At 56.3% G+C, this 19803-nt stretch overlaps 1 protein-coding gene across 2 annotated transcripts in view; it reads left to right on the top strand.

The window, feature by feature from the left end:
- The window catches only part of SHANK2 (SH3 and multiple ankyrin repeat domains 2), a 459921-nt gene that overhangs the window by 278488 nt on the left and 161630 nt on the right, over positions 1-19803 (top strand). For both annotated transcript variants that reach the window (XM_032360192.1, XM_032360193.1), the window contains one exon: positions 3021-3096. In XM_032360192.1, the coding sequence (XP_032216083.1) occupies positions 3021-3096 (76 nt within the window). The remainder of the gene's footprint in view (positions 1-3020; positions 3097-19803) is intronic.

Here is a 19803-nt window from a genome sequence, read left to right as displayed (position 1 = left end):
GTCTAATAAGATCATTGAGGGGACAGAAGGGAATCTTCCTGTTCTCAGTGTTTTTACTGGGCCGAAAGAAATACTTGGTAAATTTATGTCAGTCTACATTCTGCCCTCTTTTGTTTAAATTTTATTGGTCCGTGAAATCCCAAAGTCTGGGAACCACTGGCTAACTGACCTTGCCTAGAAATGGTTCCCTTTCTGAAACACGCACATACACGCACACACGTGCACACACATTCGCTGCACACTCTCTCTGCTGCTGGAACCCACAGCCTCTGACTCTAGCCAGAGGCCTGTGCCAGTCAGGTCTCAGTGCCCAGCACTTTCCCAGACAACCAGCACAGAGCTGCCTACGTAGAGTTTAAGCAAGTGAGGTAACTAAGGGTGCTAAGATCAGCTTCCAGCCAGTCCCCACAGTGGCTCAGTGGCTTTGTGAGCTACTCTACATAACACAGTGAGGTTCAAATCTTATGTATCCCTTCAGGGCCTGGCACATATGGGGCCCCACGCAGAAGTCACAGGGCTGAGCTGGCCAGATGCATGGCCTGGCCCATGTCCTTCCTCCGTAGTCATCCGACTGCTGACGTCCTTAGCCCAGACCACAGAAGGTCCACATCCTCAGGCTCTGTCTTCACCGCATCCCCTGGATTCTGGGCTCTGGAGAGCAGAGCTAAGGCCCCACCCCCTATGAGTCTCCTAGTTCCTGCCTGTGGGGCACAGGACCCGTGTCCCCATGGGCTTAAGAAATGACTCGAATGGCACGTATGCGCACTACAGAAGCCAGGGAGGAGGGCAGGAGTGCACAAAACATCTTGTCCCATTTTGTCCAGGTGCCAGACACAGATGGGGTGTGTGCAGCTTGGCTGGACCACTTCCCAGCACAGCGAGGGCCCCGTGTACTCGGGCTACTCTGATGGTGTGTGGTGTGCTTTCTTTACTAATTATATAGTAGGCCACTTGGATGAAGTGGACAAGCACTGGCACTGAGCATCTACCAGGGGTTAGGCATGGGGGTGTGGTGTGATACAAAGAGGCCAGCCCCGACTCCTGGGCACTGTGGAGAGCATGGAGACTTGGAGCCCCTCCAGGGGTCAGCTAGTGGGGTCTAGTGGTCTGGGCTTGGGCCTGCCCATCCGCCTGCCAGGGCACTCATCCTGACCCTGCCACATAATGAATGTGTGACTTTGCCTTGGCTTTACCATCTCCATCCTTAAAACGGGCACAGTGCCACCTCGCTCGCTGGGCCGCTGTGACCACTGAGTGGCTGAGCCCAGATGACCGGACCGTAGCACACGGGAACGACTCTGTAAATGTTTATGATGGTACAGGAGAGACACATAGAGCGCAGAGAGAGGGAGGCCAAGTCCACGGGGCGGAGCGGGGAGGGGAACCCCAGGGTCCTGAGCAGGGCTGGGGGACGGGAGAGGTGGCTGGATGTGACCGAGCCTGCCAAGCCACGCACACCCCCTCTGCAGGGGTCCTGAGGGTCCAGGAAGGGAATACAGGAACAGCACTTGGAACAGGGCCTAGTAGACAGTAAGCGCTCAATTAGTGTTTGCAATGACAATGGTGACGATGACGCTGCTGTTCACAGAATCAGACACTTTGTGTTGTTGTGAGTGTCGGTGTTAGGGATGGGAAAGGGGTGGGAAGCCTGGGGGGGGGGGGGGGGGGGTCAGGTCGCAGAGGGCCCGGCCTGCCCATCCGTGCAGACAGTGTTAACTGCCGCACCAGTGAGTCCCTCACGGGTAGCATGAGGAATAGAATTGTTGCTCGCTTCAACAGTTCCACATGCGGAGACCAGGGCATCTTGTGGGAACCCTAGAGGGTTCCTCCATCCGGTCAGGCCTGGGAATCCTAGCTCTGAGCTGGGCAGAGCTGCAGAGAGGGTAGGGGAGCACACTGACTTCCGCAGCAGCCAAGCTTGGGAGAGCCCCCCCCATCCTCGCAATGGAATCTTCCATGGCTCACATTCCATTGGTGGGAAGTGGCCATGTGACTCTGCCAGGGTGCAAGGGGAGCTGGGAAATGTAGTCCTGGGTTGGAATCCACTCCTCACATCCCCCAAAGGCAACTCCATACTAGCATAGCAAGCGAGCGTGCGTTTTTGTTGAACTAGCTGCCTCCCGGCATAAAAGGAGCCTAGGAAGACTGTGCTGACCTTCTCAGTGTGCTTGTGTGTGCTCGCTTTTGAGCCAAAATTGTGTGTTTGGGGCTTTGGATACAAGCACGGTCACCTGGGTATGTGGATTGAGCACAGAAAGGGTTAAAGAAGTTCCGTGAGGTTTTGAGCTGTATTCCTGAAGCCAGCTGCGTGGTCTGTCCGTGTTTTCTGCGGGATTAGGAAGCCAACTGTCCAGGACATACCTGGGCAGTGAATCACGGAGCCTCCGAGTTCCTTGTACTCGCCTGGCGGTGGGTCTCTCCCTCCGGCCCTGAGCCGCCCGCTCAGTGCAGTTGCGGCGCTCGTGTCTCATCCCGTCAGGTTTCCGTCCAGCCCCGCGGAGTAAGAGAAGCCGGCAGGGGCTTCCTTAGGAACGTGAATCACCTTCTGGGCTTTGTTTGTTTGTTCTCTAGGAAAAGCAGCTCTCACCGGAAAAGGAACAATAAGCCTTCTCCCGAAAGCAGCCGTCTTCGGGTTTGCTGGGAGGCCTGGCAGCACTTGAAAATACCTTTCTGGAAAGTTCCCTGTGCCAAAGTCTCGCTGCCCTTCCAGCTTACAGCACGGGGCTGTCTTCTTTGCAGAGTGCCCCCCCCCCCCCCCGCGCCGCTCCCTCCCAGACCCAGGACTCTGCCTCCGTTTCGGAGTGGAGCTCCTGACTCCAGAAGCCGGCCCTGAGGCTCACAGGCCTTCCTCACAGTCAGAGCTCCCAGGACGAGTCCTCTCCTCCCCCAGGTCTTTCCCCAGAGAGCGGGTCTCGCGCTTCGTAGGTCAGAGCAATGAGAGGCCCGGCCGGCCTCGCTGGGTTTCTGCGTCTGGGGACCGTGACTTTTCTAAACGGTGTTTCTCTTCCCTCTCTGGACAGAAACCCGCGCGGACCGCAGTAAGAAGCTCTTCCGGCACTACACGGTCGGCTCCTACGACAGCTTCGATGCCACCAGGTAAGACGAGGCTCTTTCTCTGGGCAGAGGGGCTCAGATGCACCGCGAAAGCACTGGGCTCCCTCGCGTGGAGCCTCGGACCCCCCGGGCTATTTCGCTTGCTGTGGCCACCGGGACCCCCTGCACGTGGGCCATGTTACCGAAGCCACCGTCTTCCAGAGAACCTGCCCGAGGTGCGGTCTCTGCGCTGCCCGGGGTTTGGGGCTGGGCTGGAGCGTCCCTGGGGGCCGCCCCGGAGCGGGAAGACCGGGCCTGGTGTGGGGGCGGGGAGCAGCGCGGACGTCAGAGATGACAGCATCCGGCCGTGCGAATCTTCAGGACGCCGGGGCTCTGGGGCCCTGTCATCTGCATTTTTGCTCTCCCTTCTGCCTTCACGTTGAAGTCTGTGTACGGAAAGGCTCCTCGCCCGTGAAAGGCGTGCCACCAAGCCGGTGGGGCCGTTGAGCGCGGCGGGCTTGCTGCTGGGCTGCCACTCCAAAGGGGGCGTGTTCGGTGCGCGCGGAGAGCCACGTACCTTTGGCGATGCGACACGGGGCACGGGCTCCAGCTTCCCCGCAGACTACAGATGCACACGTCGTGCTCGGGTCTCTCATGCCTCCTCCTTGTAACTCCCAGACAGCCCGAGGCAGGGCGAGGGGACGGACAGCTCAGAAACGAGCTGCATTTCCAGCCAGTGTCCCTGCTGCCACTTCCGCCTCTCAGGCCCGTACTGTCCTCGCGCGCCGAGTTCCTCTACCCCCGTTTCTGTCATGAACACGAGTCCCCCTCCGGGGGCCAGAATGGTGTGGAGAAGGAGCCTTAGTGGATGGTGGCCTTGGTGAGAGTTAGTTTGCGACGCCGGGAAAGGGAAGAGACTCTGGCTGTCTGACCCGTCGGAAAGGGAAGGTCCCGCTCCCAGCCCTGCTGGCGGCCGTCCCTGCGGCCCCTTCTGAGAAGCCCACCAAACCATCTCCTCCATTAGGCTGGGGCTGGGGCAGGGTCTGGACCCTCTGCCCCCCGCCCCGGGGCCCCCCAGTCTGTGGTGAGCAGCCCACGCCGTCTCCTCGCTCTCGGCTGCCTGAGAGGGACCCAGCCTGCCCGCCTTCGGCTGCTTCTCCTGAGCTAAATTCACGTCACCTAATTGCCATTTCCAGCTGCGCGGTGGTGATGCTGGTGCCTTCACGTACTGGGGAACCGGCCCCGGTCTAGCTCCAGATCGCTTCCATCCACCCGAAAGGGAGCTCCCAGAGCTCCCAGCTGTCCGGCAGGCCTGCCCATGCTGGCTGCCCCGGCCCCAAACCACCAGCCGGCTCCCTGCGCGTTTCCTGGAAATGGAGTCAAGCGACCCGAGACCCTTCGTGTGTAGCTTCCTTACTTAGAATCATGGCTACAAGGTTCATCCATTTTTAGCAGGTATCAGCACCTCCTTTTATCTCAACTTTTTATTGTAATAAAATACATACGTACAATTTACCATCTCGACCATTTGAAGGGGCACAGGTCTGTGCCATTAGGTACATTCACGTAGCTCTGCGGCTGTCCCCCCCATCTGTCTCCAGAACTCTTCATCTTCTCAGACTGAATCTCTGTCCCCCTGAGACACCGACCCCCATCCCTCCCCCAGCCCCAGAGCCCCCCAGCCACTCTCTGTCCCCCTGAGACACTGACCCCAGCCCTCCCCCGGCTCCGGTGCCCACCGTCCACACTCTGTCCCCCCGAGACGCCGACCCCCGTCCCTCCCCTGGCCCGGTACCCACCATCCACTCTGTCCCCCTGAGACACCACCCCCGATCTCTCTCCCAGCCCTGGCACCCACCGTTCACCCTCTATCCCCCCGAGACACCGACCCTCAGCCCTCTGCTGGCCCCGGCACCCCCTACCCACCTCTGTTCCCCTGCGACACCAACCCCCATCCCTCCGCCAGCCCCAGTGCCCACCGTCCACTCTCTCTCTGAATCTCGTGACCCCGGGGCCCTCATAGAAGTGGAATCACACGGCACTGATGCTTCCTGTGACCGGTCTATCTCATCCGCACGGCGTCCTCTGGGTCCGTCCATGTGGTAGCCGGTGTCAGAGTGTCCTGCCTTTCTAAGGGGGGAGAACACTCCATCGGCTGTGTCGGCCAGGTTTCGCTTGCCCGTTCCTCCGTGGGGGGGTGTCTGGGTGGCTTCCGCCTTCTGGCTCCTGCGAATGAAGCCGCTGCGGACACCCTGCCACGAGGGCTGCTTTCCAGCTCTCTGGGTGTCTGTGTAGCCGTGCAATGGCTATTAGTGCTGCCCTCTCCCAGCCACCCCTCTGTCACCCACAAGAGGTGTTAGGACAGGAATCCCAGGCCCAGCAGAGGGGCTGGGTTGTCCCCTCCTAAGGGGCGTGGCCGACTTTCCAGATCTTACAAACATCGCTGGCTTTCTGACTTTGAATGTTCAAGCGGGCGATCTTGGCTTGGCACCAGCAGGGCCAACAAAGAGAACGCCCAGGGGCTTCCAGGGAGCCATACCTGACCCGGGCTTCTCCTGACGTGTCTCTGTTAGGGTCAGATGAGGGGTTTCCGCAGCAGCAGGAGGCTGCCTGGCAGAGCAGACCCGCACCACGTGGTCACTGCCAGTGAGCCTGTCGTGCTTTGCTTCCGTTCTAGGAAGGAGGGTGCGCCCGAGGCCCCGAGGAGGCCCCGAGCTGTCGCCATGGTTACGTGGAAGGCCATCCGGCCTGGGAGTGGGGCTTCTGGGGAGGAGCCCGTGACCGCACGGCCCGCCCGCAGGCTGTGGCTTTAGGCAGAGTTCTCGCCCCCCGAGATCGGTTGCCGGCAGAGAGCTGCCCCAGGCTGCCCAGGGTCCATCCGTGTGCATGAAGCTGGGTGTTGCACAAACCCTCAGCATTGGAAACAGGCAGCTTCTGCAGAGAGGAACTGTGGAAGGGCCTGAGCTGATTGGGAGCCAGGGAAAGAGAAGACCACGGGGCCGGGCTGGCCGGGTTGCCTGCCATGTGGCAAGACCAGAATGCGCCGGGGCCAGGCGTGGCTGTTTGGGCCCATGGAAGGAGGGCAGAACCATTGTTACTCTTCAGAGAGAGAACAGACTTCTCTCGAGAGGGGATGAGCTCCCCGTTGTTGCAGGGAGCCAAGCAGTCTGGGCGTTCTTTTGCCAGAATGTCTTAGAAAGTTGGACGGGTGACCTGGGCGATCCCTGCCGGCTCTGCCTCCCTGTGATTTGGTGCCCAGATGAAGACTTAGGTTTCATAGGTTCCCGACCACTGGTTTGGTACCAGGGCCTGGGACCACAGAGAAGAGGGACATCCAGCCACATCCAGGTCAAGGGGCAGCTTCTAAGCAAATGAGAAAAGCTCTGGCCTTGACTGTGGCTCAGGAGTGCCCCCCACTTTCCCAGGGCGGGGAGTCAGACGCGCTGCGGGCTCCCACTGCCCAGGGGATGAGAGGAATCACAGCGCCGTTTACGAGCCTCCTGCTGTGCGCCCAAATCGCCTTGCTTTGATCCCGGCTGCCTGCTTACCCTCCAGGGACCCTGGAAGTGGGTGTCGTTGCCGCTTCACAGGAGAACGGTGCGCTGGAGGAAGGAAGGTGACACTAAGGACCCACCCCTCGGCCACACGGGGGCCTGCGCCGGCGTGTGAGGCCCGGTGGCCTGCAGTACGGGACCCGTGCCCACAGCCCCCTCCGTCCCACAGTGAAGGTGTGATTGCCCAGGGCCAGCCACGGAACAGGGCTGGGTTTGGGGGAAAAGGGCCGAGACCGAACCACCGCCTGCTGGGGTGTCGGGCGGATGGATGCTGATGTTACCCGGGTTATGGCATCTGGGCTTTTCCACACGGGGTGCAGGGATCAGCCACCGCCTCCCAGCACAGACCCCTTCTGGACAGCGCACTCGGCAGGGGCGAGAGAACATGTGGCGCCACCCGCCATCACGGCCCAGGCGGCTGGTGGGACTGTGTGGCTCTTGAGTGGGTGTTGGGGTGAGGCTGGGTCCTGGCCGAGGGCGCACGTGTTACTGTGTGGACCAGCCATTCGTCAGCCCACTTCAGAATTCCTGCCAGACGCAGCCTGGTGAGCCACAGAGACCTGGGTGGCGTGCCAGCACCCAGGCCACTTACCCAGGATAGGCCTGGGGGCGGGGGAGGGGCGACAGTCTGGGGGGCAGCTCACGGCGGAGGCCGGGCCGCTGCGGATGCAAGGGTCATTAAAGATCACACAGGAGGAAGCGAGACTCAGTGTAGACGGTTTCTGAATCTAACAGGAGGCAGTTTTCCATCCCCACCCTCTCTTGTGTCAAAAGCTTTGCTCGGGGACGCAGAGCCGAGGAGTGGTCTGACCAAAACACACCCATGGATTGTTGAATGTGTCCGGTTACTATGGCTGAGTCTCCCCTCAGGATTCCCCTCCACCCACCCAACCTGCACATGATGGAAGCGTCTAGAAATGTGGGCACACGACCAAGGTCAGAGAGCAGAGAACCTGGGGCTGTTTCTACACAGGACCCTACAAATATTTCAGTGTTGGTTTTAAAAACATTCCTCAACACAGGGTCCAGGAGAATCAAGTTTCCATTAGCTTTAAATCAGATCTCCAACCTCATGAGCGCAGGGCATCCAGAAGCCTACCTGGGAGAGGAAGGGGAGGCCCCAGGCTCTCACTCTAGGTGGAATCCACCCCATTCATCTGTCTACCCACCCAACCAGCCATCCAGTCACCTGCCCACTCACCCACCAACCAGCCACTCAGCCGTCTACCAACTCTACCAACCAACCAACCATCTACCCACCCAATCAGCCATCCAGTTATCTTCCCACTCACCCACCAACCAGCCATTCAGCCGTCTACCAACTCATCCAACCAACCAACCATCTACCCACCCAACCAGCCGTCCAGTCACCTGCCCGCTCACCCACCAACCAGCCATTCAGCTGTCTACCAACTCATCCAACCAACCAACCATCTACCCACCCAACCAGCCATCCAATTATCTACCCACTCACCCACCAACCAGCCATTCAGCCGTCTACCAACTCATCCAACCAACCAACCATCTACCCACCCAACCAGCCATCCAATTATCTACCCACTCACCCACCAACCAGCCATTCAGCCGTCTACCAACTCATCCAACCAACCAACCATCTACCCACCCAACCAGCCATCCAATTATCTACCCACTCACCCACCAACCAGCCATTCAGCCGTCTACCAACTCATCCAACCAACCAACCATCTACCCACCCAAATAGCCATCCAATTATCTGCCCACTCACCCACCAACCAGCCACTCAGCCGTCTACCAACTCTACCAGCCAGCCAACCATCTACCCCCCCATCCATCTATTTAACCAATACACATCAAAACCTGAATATTCAGGGAGCTGTGGATGTGGTGGTAAACAAGACCACCACAGTCTCTGACCTCATGTAGATTAAAACCTAAATAGTGAAAATAGCAAAGTTTATAAATAAATAAACTAGAGAATCCCACTTAGTGGTTAACGCTATGGACCAAATCAGCAGTACCTTCGTACAGTCTCTTGTGCAGGGTGGGGCAGGCCAGCTTTAGATAGGGAGCCAGGGGAAGTCTCTGTGACAAAGTGACTTTTGATTTGAAACCTGACAGTTGGGGAGAATCAGCCCTCTTCAGAAAGTCCAGTGTATGCAAAGGCCCTGAGGTCAAAAGAGAAGTTACCACACAGAAGCAACAGTGGCGTGGAAGGGAGCAGACAGGATGATACCACAGAAGGACTTTGTGTTCTATGGAAAGCGAGTGGATTTACTCCCATCGTGCAGTGGGAATACTAGAGGCTTTATGCAGAAGGGTGACATGGTTTGGGTGACCTTGCTGGAGGAAAACAGACAGAAGGAAGAATGGAGCCCAGTTGTGACATCATTGCCGTCTTCCTGGCCAGGCAGTGGTAATGGTCTGGGCTGGTGGAGAGGTAGGGATAGACAGGTAGATGGCTTCCAGGTCTAAAGTGTAGTTAGAAGGGACAAGACCCACCAAGGCGCTGCTCCTGGGGTGTGTGGGGAGTGAGGAGGGCTGTCCATCTCTGGGGTTTTCCAGGGAGGAGCACCAGAGGGGAGTGGACGCTGTTCCTGTTCCCTGTTGTCAGCAAATTCCTCTCGGAACCTCTCACTGCACCTGCCCCTTTGGCCCCTCCCAAAAGGACTGCGTTCAGAAGCACCGCGCGGGAAGGCATCTAAGAATGGGATGGGCTGTCATTCCTCTTCCTTAGTGAGACCCACGGGATTAGAAGCATGGCAAATCATGCCCGTTGGCCAGTCGGACGTCCGCGCGCCATAGCTGCTTGCTTTCGTGGCTTTGACCTCATCGTCCAATTGTGTGCGTTTTTAAATTGGCAGCTGGAAATATATTTGCGTGCATAAGAAATGCAGAAAGTGCAGGTTCAGCACGCGAGTAGGTCCCCCCTCATCCTCACCTCGCGGGCCCCACTCCTCCCCAGACAGAAGCCCGCTGCCCGTCTCCGGAGGATCTTCCCAGAGACAGACTCTAAATGTGGCCGAGTACGTGCGTATCTTCCGAAGCCTTGTAAGGCCCCTGAAAAGAGAACGTGCTAGGGTTTTTCCTCTGACTTTCCAGCAAACACCCTGCATGACCTTGGGCCACTCGCCGTCCATCTCCGTGCCTCAGTCCCCGAAACCCCAACCTGGTTTGCGAAGTCGTGCCCCTACGAGCAGCTCCGGCCGTGTGCCCGGTGGCGGTCAAGACAGGATGCGTGGGGGAGATGGACGTCTAGTGCTCGCAGCCTAGAGGCATGCGCCCTGTAAACCGTGAGGGAAGCTGAATTGCGGACGGCATGTGTGGGTAGCTGGCTTTCCTTTGAAACCCTAACTTTGTGTTCCAGAAGACTGCCTCGGCGTGTAGGTAGTAAGAACTGAATGGCAAGAAACACTGACTTCCCCCCGCTCTTTCTCCGTCATTATTTCATATTTCTGTGGTTCTTTATGATTCCTTAGACTTTAGAAAAAAAGGCATCAATCCCCTGAGCATGTTCACTGACTGGATTCGTAGGACAACATACTCTGTTTTTTTGGTTTTGGGGAGTTTTTTTCCTCTCTCTCTCTCCTGTTAAGCGATGGCTGGGCCTGGTGATTAGTAGTGAAGTGCTCAGGACAGCTCCTTTGGGATAGGGACCAAGGCAATTTTGCTGTTTCTTCCCTATGTCTCTGTATTTTTCTTTTTTTTACAAGTATATACCAATTTGTAAATTTTTGGAGAACCAGAAAGAGAGGGATAAATCCCCTGGCACAGGCAATGTAAGAAGCCAGCACCCCCGTGCATGCCGGCCCCGCCGTCAGGCTGCCCCCGGGGAACCACAGGCACGCATAAGACAGCCAGAGCCAGATCACCAGCCCAGTGAGTCATGGCCCTGGAGAACGCGTCCCAATGGTTTCCCCTAAAAAAATGTTGTCCTCTGCCGTCACCATCGTGATGAACAGCACGCCTGGTGCCCAGAGTGCGAGACCCGGGTCCTGTCCCCTCCCGCGTTCAGTCCATCACGAGGATCTGGGGAGTCCTGCCCTCCTCCCCATCCTCCCTCTGCTTCCCAAGGTCGGCCCGCAGCATTTTGTCCACACCCCATGACTGCCCCAGGACACCTGCCCTTCATCATTGTCGGGGTAAAGCTTCTCCCGCTTTCACAAATTTTGATACCAATAGGACATTCGTTACGTAGGAAAATTAGTTATTAATCTAACCAACCACACAGACACGGCTAGGAATGCAAGGAAACCACGTCTCCCACCCCTGCCGTCTGCTTGGCGGAGGGACCACTTTGTACTCATTTGGCTTCATTCTTCAGAGGATTACCGTCCTACCTCTGTGATTACCCGTTATTCTCTTCTTCTCTTTTTTTACTGAGATACAATCAACGTGCGACATCCCATTACTTTCAGGTGTTGAGCATAATGATTTGACATTTGTTCAAACGGCAAAGGGACCACCGTGATGAGTCTAGTTAACATCTGTCACCTCACATGGTTACAAATTTTGTCTTTTACGACGAGAAGTTTCAGATGTAGTATCCCAGCAAATTTCAAGTATATGACATGGGATTATTAACCCTGGTCCCCCTGTTGTCCGAGACATCCCTGGGATTGATTTCTTTCCCTTATGGCTGAGAGTTCATACCTTTCGGCCAGCTACCCCCATTTCATCCACGCCCCCATCCTCCGCTCCTGGCAACCGCCAGACCCTCTGTGTATGTTCTCTATGTCAACGAGTTTTTTTTCACTCATTCATTTGTTTTGCTTTCTTCTACCTATAAGTGAAATAATACGGCGTTTGTCGTACTCCAACTTTTCTCGCCTAACCTAATGCCTTCAGAGTTTATTCTGTTGTTGGAAATGATAGAATTTCATTTCCTTTTATGGCTGAATAATATTCCAGGTGTACCTACACCACTTCTTTATCCATTCATTCGCCTATCAGCGGACACCTAGCTGGTTTCCGCATCCCAGCTGTTGTGAATAATGCTGCATTGAAGATGGGGAGCAGAAATCTTTTTGAGTTAGTGTTTTCATTTATCTTTGGCTAAATACCCAGAAATAGCGTTGTTGGATCCTCTGTCAGTTCTGTTTACCTTTTCTCCGTGCCCCTCCGTACTGTTCTCCATAGTGGCTGTACCTGTTTACATTCCCAGCAACAGTGCGCAAGGGTTCCAATTTCTTCATGTCCTTATCAACACGAGTTATCTCTTGCCTTCTAGACAGTAACCATTCTGACTAGTTATCTCGGTAGAATTACCTCTAGCTGGATTATCTATTGTTAGATTAGTTAGATCATCTCTTGTGTATTTTGACAGTAGCCATTCACACCCATTCAGATGTGAGTTGATACCTTTTCACTTGTTTTGCTTTGGTCTTCTGATGATTACCTCCCTAACTCTGTGACTTATCCTTTTATTTCTTAATTTAACAACATAAAGCATCACTAATTCTTTGCTGTAAAAGTCTTTGAGATTCTGTCTATAAACTGGAGTCAAAAGTTAAAAAAAAAAAAAAAACAGCGGAGAGCATTAAATTATCATGATACTATAACTGTTTACATCATTTCCAAGTATAAGGCTAGGACTGTAGTTCCTCTTTATAGACCCACAGGAAGAGGCTTTCTAATATGAGAGCCCATTGGATTCTTTATTCAACTCCATCAGCCGTTCAAAGTAATGCCAAAGTTTAGCTTAATATTAGGATCATGATTTTCACATGAAGCTCTTGTTTTTTCCTGGAGTTTCCGATTGCCTTTTTTTTTTTTTTTTTTTGGAAGTGAAATTGTTATTTCAGTGTGCCACTGAAATATCTTCCTGCTTCTTCGGTATCACCAGCACCCATCTCATTCTTGTCAGGGCTCTCTCCTCCCATTTGGACCCCCTCCCCGAGTTCCCAGGGCATGATTATCATTCTGATATTTACCTTCACTGAACTACTGGGCAAGTGAGGTTTTTCTTTAGCCTTGTTCTCCTGCAACAGATACTCAAGTAACAACCTCAGTAGGAGACCTCCAGGTCTTCTACATGTCGACTTCCATGTCTGAAAGATCTCTGGTTTTCAAATGTGCTCAGTGTTGTAGAATTCTCAATTCAAAATTCAAAATAGTTTCCCATCTAAACTGATAAGGCACCACCTCACTGTGATTTTGCTCCTGCCCACTGCTGGTGAGAGGTTATGGCACTGTCTGATCCTCACTGTGGCATACGTTATCATTTGTTTTCGTTTCCAAAACTTTGTAAGAACTTCAGTGTATCTACTTCTCTCGAATATTCTGAAATGTCATGATGATGGGTCTGGGTATAAGCCTCTTCTTTATTCATCATGTTCACTTTCCTGGGGGCTCCTTCAGACTGAAGCAGTTTCAACTTTAAGAATGTGCTTTTATTATTTCCTTGAAAATGCCCTCACTTCCTGTCTCAGTTCCATCTTTCTAGATTTCTCATCAGCCCGTTTGAGTCCCTTCCACCTGCCCCTCATTCTTTCTCATATTCCTGTCCCTTTACCTTTTTGCTCTATATTCTGGGAGATTCACTCCACTTTTAACTTGTCTGTGTAAGTTATTATTTTGACAGTCACATTGTTATGTTCCAAGAGCCTTTCCTTTCAACGATGGGTGAGCTTCTAAAGCTGAGAGAAGTGGTTTCTGGATATCTTTGGTAACAAGCAGGCAGCTGTGAATGGACAGTTCTCTGCCAAGAGCTGCTCTCAAAGCAGAGTCCAAGCTGACTGCATGTTCCTTCAGGTCAAATGCCACAAAGAGAGAAGCCTGGAGTCCTGTCCCTTGCCCCTCTTACCCCAGGAACTCAAAAGCAAACAGATGGAGCTCTTGTTCAAATCATGGGACATGTAGTAAGATCCAAATTGAAACTTGTGCACAGATGCCCAGGTGAGGAAGCAGTGGTGAGAGGAACAGGTCCCAGGAATGCTGGGGCCAGGCTGGGTGGAGAAAGTGGAGGATGCGATTGGTGGTGGTGGTGGGGGGGGGGTTATAGAAAAGACCATTCACTCTACTCCTGGTGTCTGAAAATCAAAATCTGTGATTCAGACTCCAACATGGAGCTTTGAGAATCAGATTTAACAGATGATGTTGCAGACTCCAGGCACCTTGTATATGTCGTGGGTATACCCTGGTTCTGAGCCCCTCAGGACATAGGAGCTGCTGGCTTGGCTGGCCCAAGGGAGGGCGCCTCCTTCTCCAGGACTTAATTGTAGTCTGGCTTCACCACAGCCATTGTCCCCCACACTTCAGTAGCGTAAAGCGATTGAATGGGAGGCTTTGGACCTTGCTGGTCCCAGGGACACGTGGCTCTAAGCAGAAGCCGAGGGTCACGGAGGGCACTCGTTCTCACTTCACCCTTTTCGGCAGGACGAGGCAGGAGGCCCTGGCACCTTTATTCTGGATCCAGTGGCCCTATGTGGAGGCTAGAAGCAGAGTCCCTTCCACAGGGAGGCTCCTGGTTCAGAGCCCCCTCGGACCACATTTAGTACATTCCCAGGTGGCGAGTGGGTGTGTGGGTTGGGGGTAGCACAGGCGGATGGGTGGGGAGGGTGGCAAAGCAGCAGGACGAGGCTGGCATTCCAGGCACTCCTCCAGGTCGGGGCCAGCCAAGCCCCCATGCAGCCCCCAGGACTCGTTCCCCACTGAAGCCTGCACATGGGTCTGCTGCCTCCCCAAATGCCCAAGCTACTCAGCCGCCAAAGCACAGGGCTTACGGGGTTCTGTGAAGTTTTCCACAATGCTAGCTGCCAAAAGCTACCTCTGCCCCCATGTGCCCCATGCTGTGTCTGGCCTCTCTCGATCCCCTGCTTCTCTCCACCCTGGTGTGTATACCATTTGCCGGTGTCCACAGTGTGAATACTCCGATCATGTCTGAGTCCAGGCTGCCAGCATGAGCCATGAAACACAGAGGCAGGAAGAGATGCCCCGAGCCAGCCCCAGCGCCCTCCAAGCCACGATCCGAGTCTCCTTCCTCCTACCTTCTCCAACCCCATAACCCTGGTTCAGAGTCTGCTCGGGCTGGTCCTCAAACGTGTAATTAGGTGGACTAATCTGATGTCCTAGGGACCAGCTTTGAGCCTGATGAGACCCAAGCCTGTGATTTCAGATGCCAGGGTCCCAGTTCCCAGTTCCGACACTAGCTGCCTGCATGAGCCTCAGTTTCCCCACCTGGAAAATGGCTATATCATCCCCAAGGTTTACTCTGGTTACAGAATTCTATACCTTCTGCTTGCAACCACCCAAAGCACCAGCCTATGGTCACCTAAGAATGGACATACTTTCAGCAAAACTGTAGACCCTGAAATTCAGAGTTCAGGCACAGGATGCCAAGGGGGTGCTATTCCAGGAGAATATGGGGACGCCAGTTCTGGAAGTGTTCCCAAGGCTGTGCCTGGTAGTCACTGGGCTTTCAGGAGATTTTCGTGTTGATTCCCCACCTCTGGCCAAAGACATGGTCTTCTGAGCCCTCCTCCTCCAGGAGGTAGGAGGGCCTTTGATGCCTAACTTGGGAGAAGCCAAAGCGAGAAACAACTGGATCCCCCAACTCAATGTCACCTGGCCCAAGGAGGGCGTGGCCAGGAAGTGGCTGTGTCTTTGCTCCCTCCACCTCCTACTTCCTATATCTGTCTCCTCCAGGGCAGAACAGAGCTGACTCTGACTTATCTCCTCTTCCCTGGCACAGGTGCCTCAGAGAATGCAGGGTTGGGGGAGTCATGGATGGGGGAATGGATGGTGGATGGATGCCGGGTGGATGGATGGATGGATGGATGGGTGGATGGGCGGATGGGCGGATGGGTGGATGGTTGCCTGAGTGAGCGGAGAGGTAAGTGAATGGGTGGACAGGTGGATGACAGACAGATGGATGGATGGGTGGTGGATGGATGCATGGTTGGTAGGTGAGTGAGTGAATGGTTGCTGCGTGAGTGGGTGGATGGGTGGATGGATGGATGGGTGAGTGGGTGGGTGGGTGAGTGGGTGGATGGGCGGATGGATGGATGGGTGAGTGGGTGGATGGGCGGATGGATGGATGGACGGACGGACGGATGGGCGGATGGATGGATGGGTGAGTGGGTGGATGGGCGGATGGATGGATGGACGGACGGATGGATGGGTGGATGGGTGAGTGGGTGGATGGGTGAGTGGGTGGGTGGGTGAGTGGGTGGATGGGTGGATGGATGGATGGGTGAGTGGGTGGATGGGTGGATGGATGGATGGACGGACGGATGGGCGGATGGTTGGAATGGTGAGTGGGTGGATGGGCGGATGGATGATGGAAGGAAAAGGAAAGGAAGCGAGGGAGGGAGGAGGGGAGAGGGAAGAAGGGAGGAGGAGGTCAGGCCAGCACGTTGACCTCCTCGGGTGCATCACAGGCATTTCCAAAGCAGACCCAGCCAGCTGTTAAATGCCAGCCCCCGGCCTCTCCCAGCAGCCAGCCAGCCCCGTGTGCCATCAGCTCCCCTGGCCCTTCCTCTTGGTGACACGTCCCCTGTCGTTGCAGCCGTGCTCGGATGCTCCCTGGATCTCCCTGAACCCGGCTCGGCCCTGACTGATCCCGGCTGAGCAGCTTCATCCCCTCCTGGTCCACCCCACTGAGTGGCATTTCTGAAATATGAATTTCTCATGCTCACAACTTACCCTGGACACAGGCCTTGATGTGTAGTGCACCCCCACCTCCTGGTCCCAGGCCCCTCTGTCCTGCCTGTCACTGTGACCATGCCCTGTGCCCTTGCCCACGGGGGGCCCGCCCGCTGGCCCACCATGTTCCCACATTCACCCCTGCGCCAAGCCCTGTCCTATATCATCCTCCACGGGGACCCGCGGCCCCCACCAGGCTTACTAGGACTCCAGCACAGGAGTGCGCGGGAAGACAGCAGTTCACGGGAGCCGAGTGTCTTGAGCGGAGCCCCTGTACGCACAACCCAGCCCCCCACCCCAGCCGCGTCCCGTGGCAAGAGCCAGGCTGCCTGGGGAGTCCCAGGCAGGAAGTCAGGAGGCCCATCTCGGGGGCTTGTCCAGCCTCCCCTGTGTCGCACTGTGAGCCAGTCCCAGGCGTGGACTCGAAAGCCTGGTGGAGAGCTGGCCATGTGGCCCCAGAGCACTGCCGGGTCTGAGCTCTGGTGCCGCTGGCTCTCTGGGCTGGGAGATGTGGGCAGGCAGCCTCCCCGCTCTGACCTCAGTCTCCCTCCTCATCCACACCTGCCTGGGGATACTGTGCTCACTGCCCACAGAGCACCCATGGAGCCCCGCACATAGTAGGCCCACAGGGGAGGCTCTCTCCTTCAAGTCTTCCCTCCCCTGACTGGTCGCTAGGGCACCTGGGCACCATCTGTCTGAGCCCCTCCCCCAACCCAGGGCCAGCATATTGAGCAACTACTACACACAGCACACTTCCTAGGGGTTCTTGCTTCTGGACCTCACACTTCCTGGGAGGGCACTGTTGTCTCCGTTCCCAGATGGGGAAACTGAGGCCTGGCACTTCCTCATGCACCGTGAGTCATTCCGCACGCTCTGCTCAGCCCCACTTTTCATCCCAGCCCTACAAGTAGGGGCACGTTCGTGCCCTCCACTTCGCAGAGGAGGAAGCTGCACAGAGAGGGGAGGGCTGAGCTTCGAGCCCAGGCCAGGTGCTCTCAGCATCCGTCTCCCTGGGCTTGAAGGGACTTTGCTAACATGGACGCAAGTTTATGACTCCATTGTACATACTATGTTCAGTGAGGACCCGATCTTCCTTTGCAGCTTCAAGAATAATCCCACGGGGGAGTGCTTGTTTGGCAGGGGTGAGGTCTCCTCCAAGGGTGGTAAGAATGTTCCGGAACTACATAGGGATTGTGGTGGCACAATGCTAAGAAAGCAGTACATGCCCCTGCAGTGGTCACCTGAAAAATGGTTAACTTTATGTTTTGTGAACTGCACCTCAATTTTTTGAAAAAGAAAATAAGGCACCTTTTGCTAAAGGTCTGTCTGGTCTGAGGAGCTGGCCATGGGCAGCCGGGTGCAGCGGCACAGGGCAGGGAGGGCAGGGACAGAAGGCAAGGCCAGTCACCCGTCGGGGGCTTCACACACAGGCTGTCAGGGGCTTCTGGGGGCTGCAGCTTAGAGGGACCTGCCCTTGCTGCCTCAGGGGGTTGTTCCAGCGGCTCCAGAAGCCCTGGCTGCCCCCCTGGGTGGCTGCCAGCCAGCACGCGGGGTCTCTGCTCATCAGGGCACGTGCTGATTCCAGCCCGACTCCACGAGTCAAGGTCAAAGTGGAGGCTGGCACGGTGGCCGGGAGCCTGGCATGGCAGATGGCGCCATCGTGTTCCCAGGTTCCTGGCCTGCAGTTGGGCTGTGGAGGAAGGATGGGCAGGGGCTCGGGGACACGCGAAGGGGAGCCCCTGGGGTGGGCAGAGCTCTGTTCTGGAACGGGGCCGGGAGGCAGGGGAAGTGAGCGCCGAAGGTTGGTGGAGGGCTTGGGCATCTGGGGTCCTGCGGGAGGTCTGGAGCTTTTCTCGCTCCGTGTTCTCGAAGTGGCGCCTCCTTCCGTGCATGAATCACTTTGTTTTGCCAGGTGTCTGGGTCTCTTGCGTGGGAAGGCAGGGTCCTCTGGAAGACCCCGTTGGGGCGTGGCCAGGATTGAGGACAGGGGCGTGAGTTGTGTACTGAGAAAGGGTTGGGGTCCTTAATTTCAACTTCCCACACACAGTGTCACCACTCTTGACATCACACATGCCTTACGTCTCCCCACCCTTGTCCCTTAGGTACAGTCAGAGCTGCTGGTTCTTGATGGGGACGCTGAAGCAGGGAGGTTTGGGGCCTCCTCCTAGAAGGACCCTGAGGTTGTGGGGGTTGGGGCGTGCCTGTCTCCTGCCTCCACTTTCTCCGCACGGCCTGCACCTCCCTGGTAGGGGACGCATGACAGAACGAGTCAGACCATCTCAGAAAACCAGGACATGGGTCATTGACCACACGTGACTTCGGGTTCTGAGAGCTGCTTCCCACATTTCAGGGTTGATGGGTAAAGACCCTGGGAGAGGGGGACATCAGTACCTAGAGGGAGGAGCATGGAGGGCAGTTGTGCCTCTCTTAAGCATTCATTGAGAAACTATGTGTCGAGTGTTGGAAGATTCTGTTCTAAGTGATGGGCGTGTCCCGTCAGCTGAATAATGCTCCCCCCCTCCGCGATGCCCCGGAACCCGTGAACATCAGCTTATATGGGGAAAAAAAAAAGTGGGGAAGTCTTTGCAGACGTGATTAAGTTAGAGATCTTGAGATAGGGAGATTATCTTGGCTTATCCAGGTGGGCCCTGCGCGCCCGCCCAGCTGTCCTTGGAGGGAGGGAGGGAGATTCTGTGAACGGGAGCGGCCACGTGATCCCGGAGGCAGAAAAGACGGGAGGGACGCCTGGGGCCCCAGAAGCTAGAAGAGGCCGGGAGGAGCCTCCCCGGGGCCCCTGGAGCAGCACCCTGCTATCGCCTTGATTTGGGTCCAAGGACAGTGGATATCGGATTTCTGGCCTCCAGGACTGTCAGACAGTCATTTCTGCAGTCTGGAGACTCCCCGGGGCCCCCCTGCAGCACGCGGGCACAGGGGCGAACGAGCAGGAAAGGCCCCACACACGCCAAGACACACCGGGGAAGGCGGGGGGTGACACATTCGGTGGCAGATACAGACTCGTGGGGGTCGGTGGAGGGGGAGGGCGGGATGCTGTGTCAAGCGGACCCCGCTGGGAAGGTTCACCAAAGACCTGAGGAGCTCATGAGGGAGGCAGGGGTGCCGGGGTGGAGGGGCAGGACCAAGCCTGCGGTTGCCCTGTTGCTTCTGCCTCTGAGGTCTGGCCTCACCCCCTCTGCGGTTTTTGCCTGTGCTGTGACCCCAACCCCCGCCCCGTAGCCGGGGAGGACTGGCCCTGCCCTGGGGCAGGTTCACATACCCCCGGCCCTCTCCGGCCCTCTCGAGACCGGAGGGCGGAGGGCGGAGGGCGCTGCTTTCGTCCTTGCTCTTGCTCCGTGCGCCGCCTCTCCTGCGCCACCACCCGCTTCCTCCCTCCTGGGTCCGCTTCCTTCCACCGTCAGTGGCTTTTGAGAAAACTGTCCACACCCACTTGTCGGTCCGGAGACCTTCAGAGAACACGGGAGCATGGGGAATACATATGTCCCCCATCCTGCTGCCCCAGAGCGGCCACTCTTGGGACTGCCTGTGTCTGCCGGCGTTGCTGTAATGCCCAGGCGACCTTCCCTGCCAATGTGAG

Source organism: Mustela erminea, chromosome 9, assembly GCF_009829155.1.
Source record: "Mustela erminea isolate mMusErm1 chromosome 9, mMusErm1.Pri, whole genome shotgun sequence".
NCBI classification, from domain to species: domain Eukaryota; kingdom Metazoa; phylum Chordata; class Mammalia; order Carnivora; family Mustelidae; genus Mustela; species Mustela erminea.
The sequence above is the reverse complement of the archived record's forward strand: the minus strand, read 5'-3'. Positions and strand labels throughout refer to the sequence as shown.